Source organism: Prosopis cineraria, unplaced genomic scaffold (genome assembly GCF_029017545.1).
Source record: "Prosopis cineraria cultivar Desert tree isolate PC_DT_omini unplaced genomic scaffold, ASM2901754v1 PC547, whole genome shotgun sequence".
Lineage (NCBI taxonomy): Eukaryota > Viridiplantae > Streptophyta > Magnoliopsida > Fabales > Fabaceae > Prosopis > Prosopis cineraria.
Window position 1 is genome coordinate 19,284 of NW_026555872.1, and position 17,058 is coordinate 36,341.

The 17,058-nt window shown below is 33.8% G+C and overlaps 2 protein-coding genes and 1 pseudogene across 3 annotated transcripts; 2 read left to right on the forward strand and 1 right to left on the reverse strand.

Annotated features, from left to right (window-relative positions):
* Positions 1-940: 940 nt before the first annotated feature.
* Positions 941-2,526, reverse strand: LOC129297526 (protein NOI4-like). Of its 2 annotated transcripts, none has more exons than XM_054935856.1 (3): positions 2,398-2,526; positions 1,460-1,651; positions 941-1,251 (listed from the first exon to the last, which is right to left on the reverse strand). In XM_054935856.1, exons 1-3 carry the CDS (start codon positions 2,404-2,406, stop codon positions 1,225-1,227), a joined length of 228 nt encoding a protein of 75 aa, XP_054791831.1. In that variant the 5' UTR covers positions 2,407-2,526; the 3' UTR covers positions 941-1,224. The 2 variants fall into 2 exon arrangements, with proteins under 2 accessions (XP_054791831.1, XP_054791832.1); XM_054935857.1 differs by having other exon boundaries at positions 946-1,307.
* LOC129297523 (succinate dehydrogenase [ubiquinone] iron-sulfur subunit 2, mitochondrial-like) lies at positions 2,465-5,966 on the forward strand (annotated as a pseudogene).
* A 1,413-nt stretch (positions 5,967-7,379) lies between these two features.
* Positions 7,380-10,578, forward strand: LOC129297522 (cystinosin homolog). The gene is made up of 8 exons (XM_054935853.1): positions 7,380-7,612; positions 7,696-7,828; positions 9,013-9,102; positions 9,209-9,333; positions 9,631-9,673; positions 9,773-9,890; positions 9,975-10,024; positions 10,160-10,578. The coding sequence occupies exons 1-8, from the start codon at positions 7,488-7,490 to the stop codon at positions 10,337-10,339; spliced, it is 864 nt and encodes a 287-aa protein (XP_054791828.1). The 5' UTR covers positions 7,380-7,487; the 3' UTR covers positions 10,340-10,578.
* Positions 10,579-17,058: the final 6,480 nt, after the last annotated feature.

The following is a 17,058-nucleotide window of genomic DNA, read 5'->3' on the forward strand; positions in this document are numbered from 1 at the left end:
TTTACCCCCTCATACATATCTTGTATGGCTTTAATATAAGCAATCCGTACTCCCTTTTTTTCCAACGCTTTCCAAAGCACTTCTCTTGGTATACGGTCATAAGCTTTTTCCAAATCAATAAAAACCATGTGTAGATCTTTATCTTTACAACGATACTTTTCCATTAATCCCCTTAGTAGATAAATTGCCTCTGTAGTTGATCTACCTGGCATAAAACCAAATTGATTCTCAGAAATACTTGTCTCCAATCTCAACCTGTGCTCAATTACTTTCTCCCACAATTTCATTGTGTGGCTCATGAGTTTAATCCCTCTATAGTTAGTACAATTCTGAATATCTCCTTTATTTTTATAAATAGGAATTAATGTACTTCTCCTCCACTCATTGAATCCAAAAGAACAAGCTAAAATTACCAAGAATTAAATCAGAGCCAAGAAATCTACAAATCATGCTTATGACAATTTATAAACATATTTGGGATGAATTTTGTCGAAAAAATTTACTCTAGCTTGAAATAACGATGCCAAAACCTAGATTGACAGGCTGTTCAGTTTCAGTGCTATTCTTCTCAAAGTTGGGTGTTCCTGTATAAAATTTTGTTAACTAAATTGATTGCACCATGTCATTTATAATCTATTCAATTAAAATGATTTAAGTCATTTAAATAAAATTTTATTACGTGCAATTATTTTAATTAATTTTATTCTTATAATAAAATGTGTAATTAATTTATTGCATTTTTTCTCTCTATGATCTTTGATATTTGAATCAATTTATGGTTAATACCATACGAATATCATGTATTTTTATAGAATAGATCACAAATGAAGTAACACACTCAATTTACTTAAAAATTTTTCATTCCTGTGTTCTTACAAGTTCATATATATTTAATTTGACTGTATATATATATATATATATATATGGGGGCACGCAGCATACACGCACAATATCTTTACAAGCAATTTTGCTTATAATTGTAAGAAAATGTGCTTTCTTTTATAACAAGCCAAGGGCAACATATATAATTGGGTGAAGAAGTTAATACGAAGGAAGTCATTATCCGTTTCCCTCCCACAGCAGACCAAATATAAGAAAAATGATGGCGGCAAACAGGGGTTTCAACTTTCAACTTCAAATTGTGAGAGACATTAGTGTTTGTTCGAGGGGTAATTGAAACATTCTCCTCACTCTCCAGCTCCATGGCTCATATGAAGTTCATGTTCAAGTGGTGTCCCTCGTTATGCATCCCTGGGTCCCCAATGCCAATTCGGTTAAGAATTTTAGAAACAGCAAAACCACTTGTTCTACAGAGTTAAAACCAGAAGGAATCAATAAGTTGAGCCAGATATGTTAACAAGAGCTATGAGTTATGAGTATGAGCATGACAAACCCACAAGAGAAACATCTGTACATATGAACCATGATTAGTATTATGGTTTGTGGGAAAGAAGTTTACCGTTAAATCTGGGGAACTATTTGGTTTATAACCGTTGTTGGCGTGAGATGGCCCGTTCCCACCAGCAGCACCGCCATTGCCGCCCTTCTTCTCGTCTCTCGCTTTACTGAATATCACTGTGAATCCTTCTGCAGAAGCAGGATCATTCACATCCCACTCTCCAAATTTTGGCAGTGGTCGGCCTTTGTCTTCCTGCACTTCAAAACTACGTTTGAAAACCATAACCATGCTGCGCGCGCGCTCATACTGTAAGCCATATTGGATGTTTATCTCTTAATTTCCAATTATTGGTGTAAGTTAATCAGAAGCATTATTGATTCCTTGATACATTGATCACTTTCAGCAGCGAACATTGCTTTTCTAGCTTCGCTTGTCCATTTGGCAACTCTTTTGCATCGCTTGAACCAGTCAATAGAGATATTCTTTAATTATTAATTTTCTTCTGGATGAATTTTCTAGTTTTCCTAGTTGTTATTAGCAAAAAAGAATTACGCTCGTGTTAGATTCGGGGCAGTAGGATTTGGGGAAAGAATGATAAATGGGGAACAATCCCTGACATATTTCGCTTAGGGCTGATGCGGCTTGTCATATCAAATGAACCCAACATGAAGAAAGCAATTCAAGCCATTTGACTTTCTATTGCCACGAGAATGATTGAAGAGCAAGGAAATTAAAGCTATAACGGAATTGACCGTGACTTATCAATATTCACATGTAACATTTTTATATCATGTTTAGCTCATATTTTTGATAATTCAAATGGGAGTAACAGAATGTAAAGCGCAATGAAATTGAATTGTAGAAGTGGCGTTCACAACGGGATGTGCCAAAAATAAAAGCTAATCAGAGAAGAGGCACTTGATAATGAAGAGGGTGATGGAGAATAATGGAAGGTGCATTAAAAACAAAGCGATGCAGAGAGAGAGAGGTATAATTACCGAAGCCATTGGTGAATATAAATATCAAAGACCGTCGTATTGCTGCATCGGCAGAGGGAAGGGGAAGATGGTGCAGTTGCGGGGTGGGGGACGAAAAGGGAGGGAGGGGAACGAGTCGATAGAGACGGGGAAAGCGGGCGCGGGCGTTGAAGCAAGATCGGCAAAAATATCGGCCCTTCAGCCTAAAAGGGTCCTCAATTTATTATTTTTTAATAAATGAATATTTAAATTTTATAATTTTAGATTGATTGTAATTTAATAATTAAGATGTATAATCTTCGTCACGAGTTTGAAGTAGTTACACAGGACCTCTTATTTTCAAAAAATTAAAATGAACTTTTTTAATATTTTAATTTTTTTATATCAGATTTTCCTACTATTATTTTTTAGCCATTTTACTAATAAAAATTATCATATTATATTAAAAAAAATACGCAACAGTTTATGGGGCATCCAAAGTAGGCTAGTAATAACAAAAAAAAAAATACATGGATAAAATTTTTAGAATATCATTATTAACTTATATTGAATGCAACATAAGTTATTAGTGTCTATTTTAACGTGATATAATAACTTCTATTAGGTTTAAAAGTTACTTTTTTTGTTAAAAAATGTAAGGTATTTTTTGAGAAATTAAATGTTAAAAAATATAAAGCATTTCTTTCAAGGTATAATTATTATTATTTTTTTAAATATCTTACATTTTTTAATAAAGGGAGTAAAAAATAAAAATAAAAAGTGTGTTAGGAAATAAATAAAAGGTTTGAATTTTATATTTTATCCTAAAGTTTGAATTTCTATAAATTAAAATTAAAATGTTAATGGATTCAAGGAATGAAGGGTGCTAGGGGAGGGTCCTCCCCTTCCCTCTTGCGATTTGAATTGTTTAAATTTAATTTAAATAATTTAAGTTTATAAGTTTTTTTATTTTTATTTATTATAAATTATTAATAAATTTGCTATATTATTGTTTTAAATAATTTAAATTTAATATAGATGGTTCAAATTTAATATTAAAAATAAAAATAATCTTCTAACATGTATTTTTTGAAAATATTTTTTTAAAAGAATTGTAAGTTAAAGATTTTAAATATGAATTGGTCAAAGTATTTTTGTATAATTAATTTATAAAAATTATAAAATATCGACGCCTTGATCAAAATAAAAAACTAGATCGATCCCGCGCTCACTTTTCGTAGGTCTTGCCTTGCCACGAGGGGATCTGTGGCTCCTGCGCCATGAACATCGACGGTTGCAAGGACTTAGCTTTGCTTGACTAAGATACCTTCTGGAAATCCCTCCACGACTACTCCACTACCCCATATGTTTGTGATCAAGGATCTGGTGGTGGATATGACCAATTTCTACAATCAATACAAGAGTGTTGAACCGTGGCTGAAGAGGAAGAACTCACCTCCCGTGCCAGAGCAAAAAAGACAGGGCTAAGCTTGATGGGATGTACGAGTGCATATTGTGCGCATGCTGTAGCACATCATGCCCCAGTTACTGGTGGAATCCTGAGTCCTATCTCGGTCCCGCCGCTTTACTCCAGGCTAACAGGTAACGGCTGCTTTAACGCTTTGACCATTCTTAAGTCAACGGGCACGCAATGTGGCTATGCTATAATCGCTTTAAGTCTATAAGCGACGCGGTATACTATTTGTTCTATCCCATGAATTGTCTGTTCCATGTTATATGGATTTTATTGTGTTGTTTACGAGCTTGACTTTAGGTTGCTTGATGTATGCTGCTAGTCGAGGTTCTCATTGGTCAAGTGCGCACGTTAAGACGGCGAGAAAGAACATATCTTGAGCTCAGTTCTCTGTCATATCTGTAGGAAAGAACTGGAGACTTTGTTTTACTTTATCATAAGCGGAATCGTGGATTCAAAGAATAGGCTTTTACCGAGTCCCGTTGGTAAATTGATACTCTTGCAGATTTCGTTTTGGTTCTATATTTTCGTAACGCATTTCTTCCTTTGTTTTTTATGAAAAAGTTTTTGTTATATTTGCTATAGTCCTGACCAGCGCATGAAAAGCCTCTTATTTCTTGAAGAAACTGAAGGAGACAAATAAAATGGGGCAGGATTCTCTGCCTTATGAGTTCTCATCTTTGAGCAAGTCAGAAAGTGGTCTTTTTTTTACCCTTGCAAAAACTTAGTCTCTACTCTTGTGTATCTTTAATTCTGATTTTAATTATCTGGCCTATTCCGTAAAGTAGACAATTGCCCTGCTTTAACATGCATCTTGATAGTAGCTCTTCTTTTCTTGCTGGCGTTGTCAGTCTGTACTCTATAATGTTTGGATTTGGATTTGGATTCTGGAGGTTAAAGTTTGGCAAATAATTCGTCGAATTTATTGCATGTTTATGTAAGATTTAGTGTTTAGCACTTCGCAGAAAAACTTGAAGCTGCTGTTATTTCAGGCATTTGAGGTCATACATATAATTCACATAGTTGTTCACAAGTTTATTTTCCTATGTTTTTTTGTTCCCTTTTTTTTAACTTTTTATCGCATTTATCTTGAATCCATGCTGATTCACTGCGTGCGTATTTGAGATAAAACTATATACAACTTTTGGATCTGGTACCTCTGTCCCAAGCGTACTTCATAATCGAATCGCATCTCATTCTTACCTTCAGGTTTTATATGGATTCTATGTCTAGTTGATCCAAATTGGAAGACACTATACTTGATCCCTCTCTTGTTTCAGAAGTTATACTTATACTCAGCTCTTCTGAATTTAGTAGAGATTGCCAAAACTCCCTGCTAGTGAAGTTAACATCCGTAAAATGTAAGATTTTGATTTAAAAAATCTGCCAGAAAAACAAATAAACCAACGTTAAGCTCCCATAGGAGACTATTTTTTCAGGACGTCACTGTACAGACGGTAAATAACTATACTTCTTCGAAGGAATAAATATTATGCATAGCCGTATAGTTTAACTTGATGGACTGAAATTGAACCGAAAGAAGAGTTTTTACAATATACATATATATATAATCAGAACGTTGCGTATAGTTTTGAACAAGAGACGTCAGTTAGTTTAGTCGGATTTTAGCAAAGATGGACATGATTAATTTTTATTTGTTAAATTTGTTAGAGGGGAATATTTTTTGTTTCTATTTTGGTTGAGTGGTTGTCAAGAGCGATATATGGCTTGTGATACCACCGCAGGTGGATAAGTGACAGTCATGAAGAGTTCACTCAGGAGCGATTGGAGGCCATTAACGATGAATCCAAGCTGTACCGATGACGTAGCTTTTTTTTTTTTGGATAATAAAGAGGGCTAAGCCCAATTACAAAAAGAAACTAAACAGAGTTTGGGGATTTAGTTCCATAACCTCCCTATGCACAATGTCCTTTAGGAAAAAAGGAATATAATTGAAAAACTCGGATTTGTTTATTCCTCTTTTTGCCAACATATCCGCAACAAGAAAATGTAAAGATGTCATACCATATTCAACTGCGCTCGTGCCTGCCCAAAGGGCTTGAATCCAGGAAAGCAAATTCAAAACATCAAGAAGCTCAAGTTGGGAGTTGGTAAAGCGCGAGTTTCTACTGTCTGATTCATCATGGTTTGCGCAATTAAATCATTTACTCGTGGAACTTGCTTCCCCCTGAATGTGGTGATAACCCCGGCTGACGATCGGAATAAATCTGCAAATGTTTTGAAATAACCATGCATTCGACCCAATGCAACCCACCATTCGATTATTGTTGGCTGGATAACTACCCTGCATCATACACTTGACAGTCTTACAGTGTTTCCATGCGGCCACCTGATGGGGAAATGACTTTTTTTAATATATATATATATATATATAAACTGATGTGTGTGTGTGTAATATTTATATCATTATTTTTCATTTATTTCGCTTCTTAGTTTATTTCATTTTATGGGGCCATGTAATTTGCCTGAGTTGGATGTGAATCTGTTTATAGGTCAAGATGACGAGTCGGCCACCATCATATTGTTGGAAACTAATACAAGCTACAAGGGTGGGGATTGACTGTAGAGAGGACTTGAGAGCTGTGCTTTTTGATCAGCAGTTCCCGTGTAATTTACAAGGAGTCCCCTCCTCCCCTTCCCTCTTGTCGGCCCAGCTTCAATTCTGTGTTGTTCGGCCTGGCTCAATTGAAGCTTGCTTTTTGTGGATTTTAAATGCACACTTTCTAGTTTCTTTGAACGTTGTATCTTCCTCCTTCTACATAGGCTTGAAAGGAATCGAGGATGAGGGGATGGCTGATGCCACTCAGCGGCTTTGGGTTCAGAAACTCAAGGAGCATTTTTTTTTTTAAAAAAATATTGAATGAAAAATCGAAATCATCTCATTCTCAAGTGTTATATATATATATATATATATGTATGTATGTATGTATGTATGTATAAGAAACCATATTAATTACAAAAACTAACAACGATGTCTGCAAGAACAGAAGCAAATCACCCGTGTTCATTCTCCATCTCCAAATACATTGAGGAGATAGATAGAATCATATCTTTTGGCCGAGAAGAAACAGATGAAAGACAGAATCATCTCAACTGAAACCTTTGAAAGCCGTCCAAGTGGATAAAAGAGATACGCTGTCCCTTTCTGCAGACAGAATTCAGATCTAATGAGTGAAATGTGAATTTAAGAAAAGAAAAACAGAGCAGTGACTTGGTGTGATATGCTACCGATAAACTCAAGGACTATCGGACGGTGATGACAATGGTGTCGCTTCCTCAAATCCTCATGATTTCTTTGAAAGACAAAGAGTATGATTTGGCTATGTAAGAGTAGATTATGACGTGCTACATATCCAAGATGGAGTGCACTTTATTTGTTTCCAATCCGTTGAAGGTCCCCACTCCCCACGCCACCAGGCTCGACCAGAGTTGGGATATTTTGATTTTAAAAAATGAGAAAATGAAGTGGGCTAATTTTAGCGGCTGACGAACAAATACCTGTCTTTCAGATAGGAAGGATGAGGATTTATTTAAAATTATAAATTTTCATGATAATCCAACCTAATAAAACTTTCAAGTGGTGCGTCCCCACCCCTGGCTTAGCCGTGATAGCTGAAATCAGGGTACGGGAGAGAAGATGGAAGGGGTTTCATGGAAGTCGGCGATACTGGAAGGAGCATACGACGCGTGTGGATGGCTGGCCTTCGCATTCTGGTCCAGCTGCTTATACCCCCAGCTGTTCTTGAATTTCCGAAGAAAGAGGTATGAATCCAATCACTGCTTCATTCACATTCAGTTTCCTGTTTCGAACTCTGATCCGAGTTTGTTGCGACTTTCTTAAAAAGCGTGGTGGGTCTGAACTTCAACTACGCCTTGATGAACAATACCAAGCACGCCGTGTATTTCATCTACAACGCTTGCCTGTACTTCAGTCCCGACGTCCAGTTCCAGTACCGCTCCAAATATGGATTTCACCAGGTCTTTCCCCTTCTTCCACCATCTCTTCATTCACATTCCTTGAACATGTTTCCTGCCTTTTCCCCATTCATTTCAACAGAAAATGAAGAACCTTGTTTAAAACAATCAAAATAATCTAACAAGTGGTTGGCTCCTCATGGTTTTGTTCCTATTATCTTTTGTTCCTATTATCTTTTTTTTAAAAAAAAAAATTAATCATTCATAACCAATTAAATAACTGAAACTTAAGGAGTCAACTTCCACGAGTTAAACTTTTGAGTTTTTTTCTTTTTTAATCTTTTCCAGATGCTCAAAAAACCAAATGGGGAAATGAAATGCGAGGGATAAGTGGCTTTGTTAATTCTTTTTAGACTCGTTTGAGGGAAAGGGAGGGGAAATGTTGTTTGCTTGGAAAGATTGAAGGAGAGAGGTGATAAATTTTCTCTCTTCCCTCTCTTTCCTTTTCCCTATTTTGTTCCTTTTTAATTTGGAGGTTTTTGGGGTGGGAAGTGTTTGCAAATTGTAAATGATCATTGTCTAATTTTTAATATCCTTAATTTAATTATAAATGCACAGAATTTAAAATTTGAGAGTATTTTTAAATGTTAGGAAGTTTCTTGATAATAAATTTTTTTATATGAAACTTTAGTGTAATTTTTCCTTATAATTAGCCTCCTGCTGAACTAAACAAAAATTGCTAAAAAATTACCCCCCCACCCCAAACTTCCAAAGGCACGCCTGACTGTTAGAAATGGTGTACTGACTTTTGATAATAACTGAAGCAAAAAATTAAATTTTAGTACTCTGCGATTTTTTAAGTGAAATCAATTTGAGTAAGTTATAGAAAATAAAAACGAACACGGAAAACTGGTTGGACTTCCCAGAGTCAATGTCGTTTAAACATGAAATTCGATATCTTCTTTATTAAAAAAAAAAAAAAAGCACCATGATAATTTAATTTTAGTAGTAATTAATACTCATCCAACCTACTTGCAACATATGCACACCCACAGTATAACGCATATTTGTTCTTTTAATACTTGTACCTGTTGTACGCACCCAGAATTAAAAATAAATGCTAAAAAATGGGAATGTATGTGGGTTTTGATTGCTTTGGCATGGAGTGATGAGAAATGTGATTATAATAGTAATTTGAATTGAACATACTGATTACTGAGCTTATGGTGGGGTGTGTATTTGGGCAGATGATACCAGTAGCAGCAAACGACGTGGCGTTATCATTTCACTTTGTCGTTTTGACACTGCTCACCCTGTTGCAGATAGCAACTTACGACGTAAGCACATACCTTAAGCTTAATCGATCCTAGCTGGTCCAAGAATCCGGATTATACAGGTTCAACCTATTATTAATCTGTTGCATTCTCTTTGGGGGTGTTGCAGCGAGGAAATCAATCGCTGTCGAAATTCACCATTATTATGGTTGGTGGGGTGTGGTTGGGTGTTGTCGTTTGTTGCTTTGTGGCCTGGCCTTCTCACTCTTGGCTCTGGTTTCTCTCCATCTTAACGTGTGTCTAACTCTCTCTCTCTCTCTCACACATACACACACATTTCAAAATTATAATGCTGCATTTCTGCTTATGTACTTGATTCCGATATTCCTGTACAATCTTCAGGCAAGTTACAAGATTCTGATGTGAGTATCAAAATAAACTGATACTATATTATATGCATGAGATGAATATGCGTGCCAGTTATATCGCGCTTCACTTACTAAATAACCATGCAAACTGACAAAGAAAGATTTGTGATTTGGAGAATTTTGATTTGCTGGGCTAATGAGATATGAGTTTGGACTTTTACAGCTCCATTCAAGTGTGTATGACGGCCATCAAATATATACCCCAGGTTAGCTAGCATTGGTTGTTATTTTGTTTTGTGGTAATCAAATGGAAAATAAAGCGATATTGGTATATTGTACGTAATAAATAATGGAAGGTTACGCAGGCGTTGATGAATTATTTGAGGAAGAGCACGGAAGGATTCAGCATCGGTTATGTTCTGCTTGATTTTTCTGGAGGAACCTTAAGCTACGCTCAAATGATTATGCAGTCCATCGATCAAAGTACATCGATTTCAACTTTTTGACTTTTATAATCAACTTATGGTTTTTGTAACTAATCGATTGATGTTCTGTTCCTGATCGCAGATTCTTGGGTCAACTTGTACGGAAACATTGGAAAAGTCTTGCTCTCTTTGGTACGTATGAATTTTCCCGAACTTAAAAACACCTAGTACGTTTGAAGTTTGCAGCATATTCATTCATGACGCTAAACTGTACTATATGGCAATTATTTACCAAGTTGTTGTTGAATGGAATATGAGAAATTGCAGGTATCAATGTTGTTCGACCTTGTGTTCATGTGGCAGCACTATTTGCTGTACCCCAACACAAAAGGACCTCATTCTTCCAAGTTGGATGAGCAGATCACAGAACCACTGGTGACTCCCTTATCACAGCAAGATACTTCTGTTACTACACCTGATAAGTCATCCACCATCCAAGGTGCATGAACATTTTAGTTTTAGTATTATAGAAAAAAGCCCATTTGTATTAACCAAGCATGTAAAAAGTCCATCATCGTTAATATCAATAATTATGTAAAAATGTTTGCTAATTATTATCAACATGATCATATTGGTTACTCTCAGATTTCTTGGTCATGTTTGTTCGCAATTCCAGTTTGTAAATATCAATATTTGTTATTCAATTTTTAAAATTTTTTATAGAAGACATGAATGTTATTGATTCATTCTCCTGAGATCTTACTGTAATTTAGCCTCTCACTTTTTATTCCTTAGATTCAATTATAGGTTTTTTCCTCCGACTTTTGTTAGGTTTGAGCTCCCTTCCTATGTGAAGAAAAGCTCAATATTAAAGCCTATTGTGAGTCTTATTAAGTAAAGTGGAGAGTGGTCAAATTAGGTAATGTGAGAGAAGTCATATTCAATTTTGGTGGCAAATCCTTCTCTTTTTTTTTTTGGAATATCTTTTTTCTATGCATAATAGCACAAGTTCACATAGGATAATTGATTCCAAGATTCTAGTCTTTTAGACACCTTTATAAAAAACATGAGACTTACAAAGTGATAAGAGTAGAGATGACTTTTCTAAAAGTCATGTCTTTATAAATTAAAATTTTTTTATGAAAAGCTATACAGAGAGTTATAGTTACCAAAATCATGTCTTTCTAAATTCTAAAGGCACCTTTAGAGGGTTATGAAATTAAAATGTATCAGTTGGTAAAAGAAAATGTATTTCAAGAAAATTCCACATATTAGAAGGATTTATACTTTCATGGAAAGTTATTATAAATAACCCTAAGTTGATATTAATTATTAAGCTGGGTAGGTTCATGAACCAACATATGAATGTTTATGAATTAATATAAGATTATTCATGAACAATATAAAGATTATGAACTAACATCGACTATAACTTTTAAGAAGAATTTTATTACTTAAAATGTACTACTTCAATATCTATAAATATCCCTCACCATCGCTCACTCGAAACATAAAAAAAAAATTATATATTGAAACCCATTGCCTTTATTTTTTTTTTTGGAGTGCACCAAAGATAATGTTAGATTATTACTTTGTAAAAACTGTTATTGTCTTTGTTTGAATGTTGGTAGTGCAAACCATACCTAGGGCTCTTCATTGTATTTCGAAGAAAATTTGCTATCAATCCAACTAGCATCCAAAGATTGGTATATATAGGTTGGGGTGAATTAAGCTTAAAGAAAAATCCTGCCCACGTTTTAAAGACAACGTGCACAACTTTCTTCTTCATATTTACTTCTTTCATTTTTTAGAGAGCTATCCCTGCAAATAGCTAAAACGCCAAGAAATTTTTATTACTAGTTTACCTCATAAGTTGTTGGTCGAAGAGATTATATTTTATTCCTTTCTTATCCTTATTTTTATTTTTATTTCTAACAATTAAATCAATATTTAAATCGATCAGATTTAATCCCTTATAAAATTATTATTAAAAATTAAATCATAAAAATAAATAACTAAATTTAAAATATTGAAATTTAATTTAAAGAGTTTAATAATGCAAAAAAAAAAGAACAAAAAGAAATGTTCTATAATAGATCAAATATTCAAATATAAATTAACCAAATGTTAATCTCATGGTTCAAAATTAGAAAGAGAAGAAAAGAAAAAGAAAAGGGAGAATTATCCACTGTTATGTGGCACCAATCTCATATAAAATTAAAACTAGTATCCTACCCCCTCTGAGATGCATGCATGAGCAGTGACAAATTTAAGGGAGCCATAACCCATGCTCCAAAATTGCTTTTAAAATAAGTAAAATTTTATGAGTAAAAAAATGTAGAAATTATTGTCAACCCTCATATTTAGATAAAATTTCAATTATGACACCTACAGAAAGATTTCTAGATTCATCTTTGTGCGTAAGATATTATCTAATTAAATTAGTTTATGTGTATTCTTAAAATTACTTCTTATAAAATAAGCCATACTGTGAAGCATTGTTATTATTACATACTATGTATTCAAAATCAATAATATTTATGAGTTATTTATTTAGTTTTTTTTTACTTGGTATGCAATCTTTAACCGGACTATATTAATATGCAACCAATTAAATGATAAATGTAAATGACATAATCATAACAAATTTTGAAAAAAGTACAAACCATAAACGAATAATCAATGTAAGGTGCATCACAAAAAAAAAAGTCCATTTTTAATATTCTCAAATATCTCATTTTGATTGTCTTTAATGATGCTTTGTTACCGATGTCATGGATTAGTTTCTTTAAGCCTTTTTGTGTATAAACTCATTTGCATATGACCAAACTTATCACATGTAAAGAAGAACTTATAATGGTCAATGTCTTATTTTATTGATAAAATATCAAATGAGTTATTTAATGTCTTTGGACCATAATAATTTAGTGACGTGTTAAGAGGATAAATATAAATAAAAAATGACTATTAGTTTGTAATTTAATGTTTTGAAAAACATAGCTCCATCCCCTTACCAAAAAAAAATCATGCCTAGTAAATAAAGCACCTATACTCTTAAAAATTTTAGCAATAGAATTCATATTATATTTTTTAGACAATAAGTAATCATGTCCTATAACATTGTAAATTGCTTATTGTTATAAAACTATAATGAGTTATCACGTAGACTATAAAAGAAAGTGTTTAATGGGCATTTTTTATTATAGAAATTAGCATAGTAACTTCAAAGATGATGATGACGATGAGAAACTAAGAAAATTGATATATAGAAATTATAAAACTAAACATAAGAATTCTATTGTAAAGAACTAATTTTTTTAAATATCAAATATGATAACATTAGTAATAAATAAATGAGAAGTGTCTCATTGCCTTTTAGATAATATGACATTACACCATAATTCTAAGCCAACAAACGAATTTAACAAACTATATACCCAAATATAGATCCCATTAATCCGCATGAGGAGGAGCACAACATCTCTAACATCCTGAAAGATAATAGGTTAGTAGTAAAATAATTACGCTTCAAGTTTCAGTTGCACATGATAAAAATGAAGACCAGACAGAATCATAAAGATTTGCAAAGATATCTTGATATGCTAAAGATTTTACACCCCAAGTTCATTGGAGTATTACACGTGATGCCTCAAAAAAATACCATGGATTTATTTAGAGTATGATCAACATGTGATAGATAACAAAAATAGTGATACAACAAACAATTATACTTGCGTACTATTAGTGCACATTCCAAAAATACTAGGCAATAAAGTTATAAGCAAGAAGCTGAACTTTACTGAACTCATGAATGTAGTTCATGAAATGCAAAGAATGGAAAATCAAGACCACAACTATTGCAAATTTAATATGACTAGATAATTTAGAGAAAGGATATCGTTGCAAGAGTTACAGTGCTAACTCTTGGATCAAGGGGATCATCCTTGTTGATGAACAAGTTATAGCCATGCCAACCATGCCTCCTCCAACAACAACAATATCATGTTGAATATTATTGCCGATAGTCTGCTTCTTTTATGCTCTTGCAAATTTTCCAAAAAGTGTTATTCCCATTCACTGTTCTATTAAAATGAGAGAAATTTAAGAAAATGAAAAGGACTATAAAAACAAACTACAACAGAGAGTTGGCAATAACCAATGGTCATAACTATGCTACTATATACCTAACAATTTACAATAGTGAACAGAGTAAGGAAGGCAAATGAGAAGACTCTTGAAAGATATAATAAGTGGTCTTTCAATTCTCTACGCATAAACCTTTCTGTCTATCCTCCATAATTAAGAGACAATTATGAACATCGGAAAAAAAAGAAGAGAAAAAAAACTCAAAATAGTGCACAATGTCAGAATCTTTTAATTTAAGCCCCAATGAAGAAGGACTAACCACCATGATTAAATGAAATTGCAACTTCTATGCAAAACCATTTGTAGCATTCCATTCTATACACCTGTAAAAAGACTACTCTATATCTATTATCTAGACTAACTCCTGTCTACTAATTATTACCAAAAAGTTTCAAGTATATGAGGTAAGGCTACAACAATCATTGAATCATGGGTTAAGAGTCATTTTTATTCCTTAATCATATGTAAAAGGTTATAAGTGATCTTAAACTTAACTTGAGATTAATTTTTTCCCTCAACCTTAGAAAATTTGTTAGCCACGCCCTTGACCTTGATGTTAAGTTGTACACTTTTCCTGTTATATGGGCCTCACATTTAATTTTTTTAAATATTTTTATTATAAAATATTATATAATAGGTCCCACCATTTTTATGTATTTTAATAATATATAAATATATCTCTCTTCATCTTCGTCTCTCCTTATCTCACCTTCTCTCCTTCTTATTGAACTCGTGGCTTATTGGTGGGAGCATGTTGGCTTTACTTTGTTACAAGTCATGAGTTCAATTCTATAAGAGAGAAGTGAAGCACTCTTTCCTTCTAATTCATCCCCCTAGGTTTAATCAAGCATGAGAAATGTTGGTTGAAGTAAAGCATCTTGAGCAAGAGAGAGAGAAGCATGAAGTTGAAAGAGAGTGAGTTGATGATGATGTCCACTTGGTTAATGAACTTGATAGAGAGAGAATGGCAGAAGAAAGAGAAGATAAAGAAGATAGATGAGGAGGGCGACATTTTTGAGGGCCAACGTGAAATCTTCATGAGCTCCCTACACAGCGTCGTTGAGCAATTTCTTGATGCTATACATGCTCCATGTCGTTGCTAGTAGTCCCATACACACAGTAGCACCAATGTAGTGGCTATTAAAGTCGATTTTATGATCATTCTCGACTGAACCCAATTGAATCGAACAATATAAACATGTAGAACATGATCACATTAATCCTCTACAATAGGTTTCGTTATGGATTGTTAGGTTGTCTAAGTATGAGTGGACTTAAGTAGGTGTGGGAAGTCTTACATCAGATAAAGTTATGTTTAATAACTAATGTATGATAAAGAAGAAGGATCCATAAACTTAAGCCTTAAAGTTTTTAGTTAAGATGTAGTGTTCTTTAGCTAATCTTTCCTGTCTCTCCTCTTTCCTTATTCCATAATGGTTGCTCCCCATTCCTAACAAGTGGTATCAGAGCTAAGATTTATCTGGGACTTATGAACATGTTATTGCCCACACATTTGAAGCTTAAGATGAAATTGGCCCTGCTTTAACAAGGATTTATGGACGTTACACTATTTGAAGCCTAAAAATTAAGTTGGCCTTAAAAAATAGGGACTTGGTGTTGGAACATCTTTAATATAGGGAGCTTGTGGATTTACACTTATAGGGAGATGGTTAGGTTATCCAAGTGTAAGTGAATTTAAGCATGTATGGGAAGTCTCACATCAAATAATTTGAGCTTAATAACCAATATATAATAAAGAAGAAGGGCTCATAAACTTAAATATAAAGTTTGTGAGTTAAGCATGGTATACTTTCACTAATCTTGCCCATCTCTCCTCTCCTTCCGTTCCTAGGTGGTCACTCCCCATTCCTAACATGGATGCTCTGGGGATAAAAATAAAAATAAGTCATTTGCAGCCTTTCGTGCACAATTAAGAAGTAAAAATGACCCTTGTCATTAACCACAGTACCCCTCACTTTATAGGATATCAACTTTTACTAGGACATATTAAATTGTCAATATGGTGACAATATTCAATTTTTCTAGAACTGATGGTCTTTATGGGGAGTATAATGATTTTTTTTTCGAAGTAAAATCATTAGAATTAATCCTAGATGCCAAGTTTTTTTTTTATCATTCCTAATTAGATCAATCAAACTATTAATTTTTTTTATCACACCTCAATGAAGTCGTTTTGTAAATTTAAGCTCGTAAAATAGAATTAAAACAAATAATTCTTGATATAATTGTGTAATCAAATTATAAAAAAAAATCAAAGAATACAAGAAGCATTGATGTCGGCGATGGTGATTTCTTGATAATGGAAAATTTTCCACCCAAAGGGCCAGCAACTTCTACTTTCTCTATACAAAAGAGCTTTCAGGGCTTGTTCATCCTATTAGATCAAGTTCCCTTTTACACCTAACAAAGTATAGGCAATGCAATTCAAGAGAAAAAGCTCCGTCGGTGATAAAATTATAGGTTCCATGGACCGATTAGAAACTAAAAATTGACATAACCATAAAACCACTAATAAAGAGTCAACTCTGTCTCTATCTTGTGTGCCATCCTTAAAGGTCTAATATGTTATTTTCAAATAGGCCACAATCAAATGGTTTAAAGCGTAGGCACTAGAAGTCAAAAGTAGAGATCCCAGATGCAACGACAATCTTAACAGGTTTAGCTACTTGATTCGGCAAGGTCATGAAAGGTTGAACAAAGATTTGTTGTAGATTAAGCTACTTGATTCGGCAAGGTCATGAAAGGTTGAACAAAGATTTGTTGTAGAGTGAAGGATGAGTTGCTACGAAGGCTACTCTATCGCTGTCACCGCCATTTGAGGAATTTTGACAATAGGTACCATTATCGATGGTTCCTTAGTCATCGTCGTCTTCTTCTTTGGCCAAATGCCTTATAGAAAAGCTTGGTCTTAGTAAGTAATTATGGATGCATTTTACTATTAAAATTTTAGTGATATAATATAAGTAACCCCTCTAATGCCTTATGTGCCATACCAATATTACCTACTCCAAAATGGGATTGCAGAGAGGAAGGAAGAACAATAGGAGACATAATCAAGA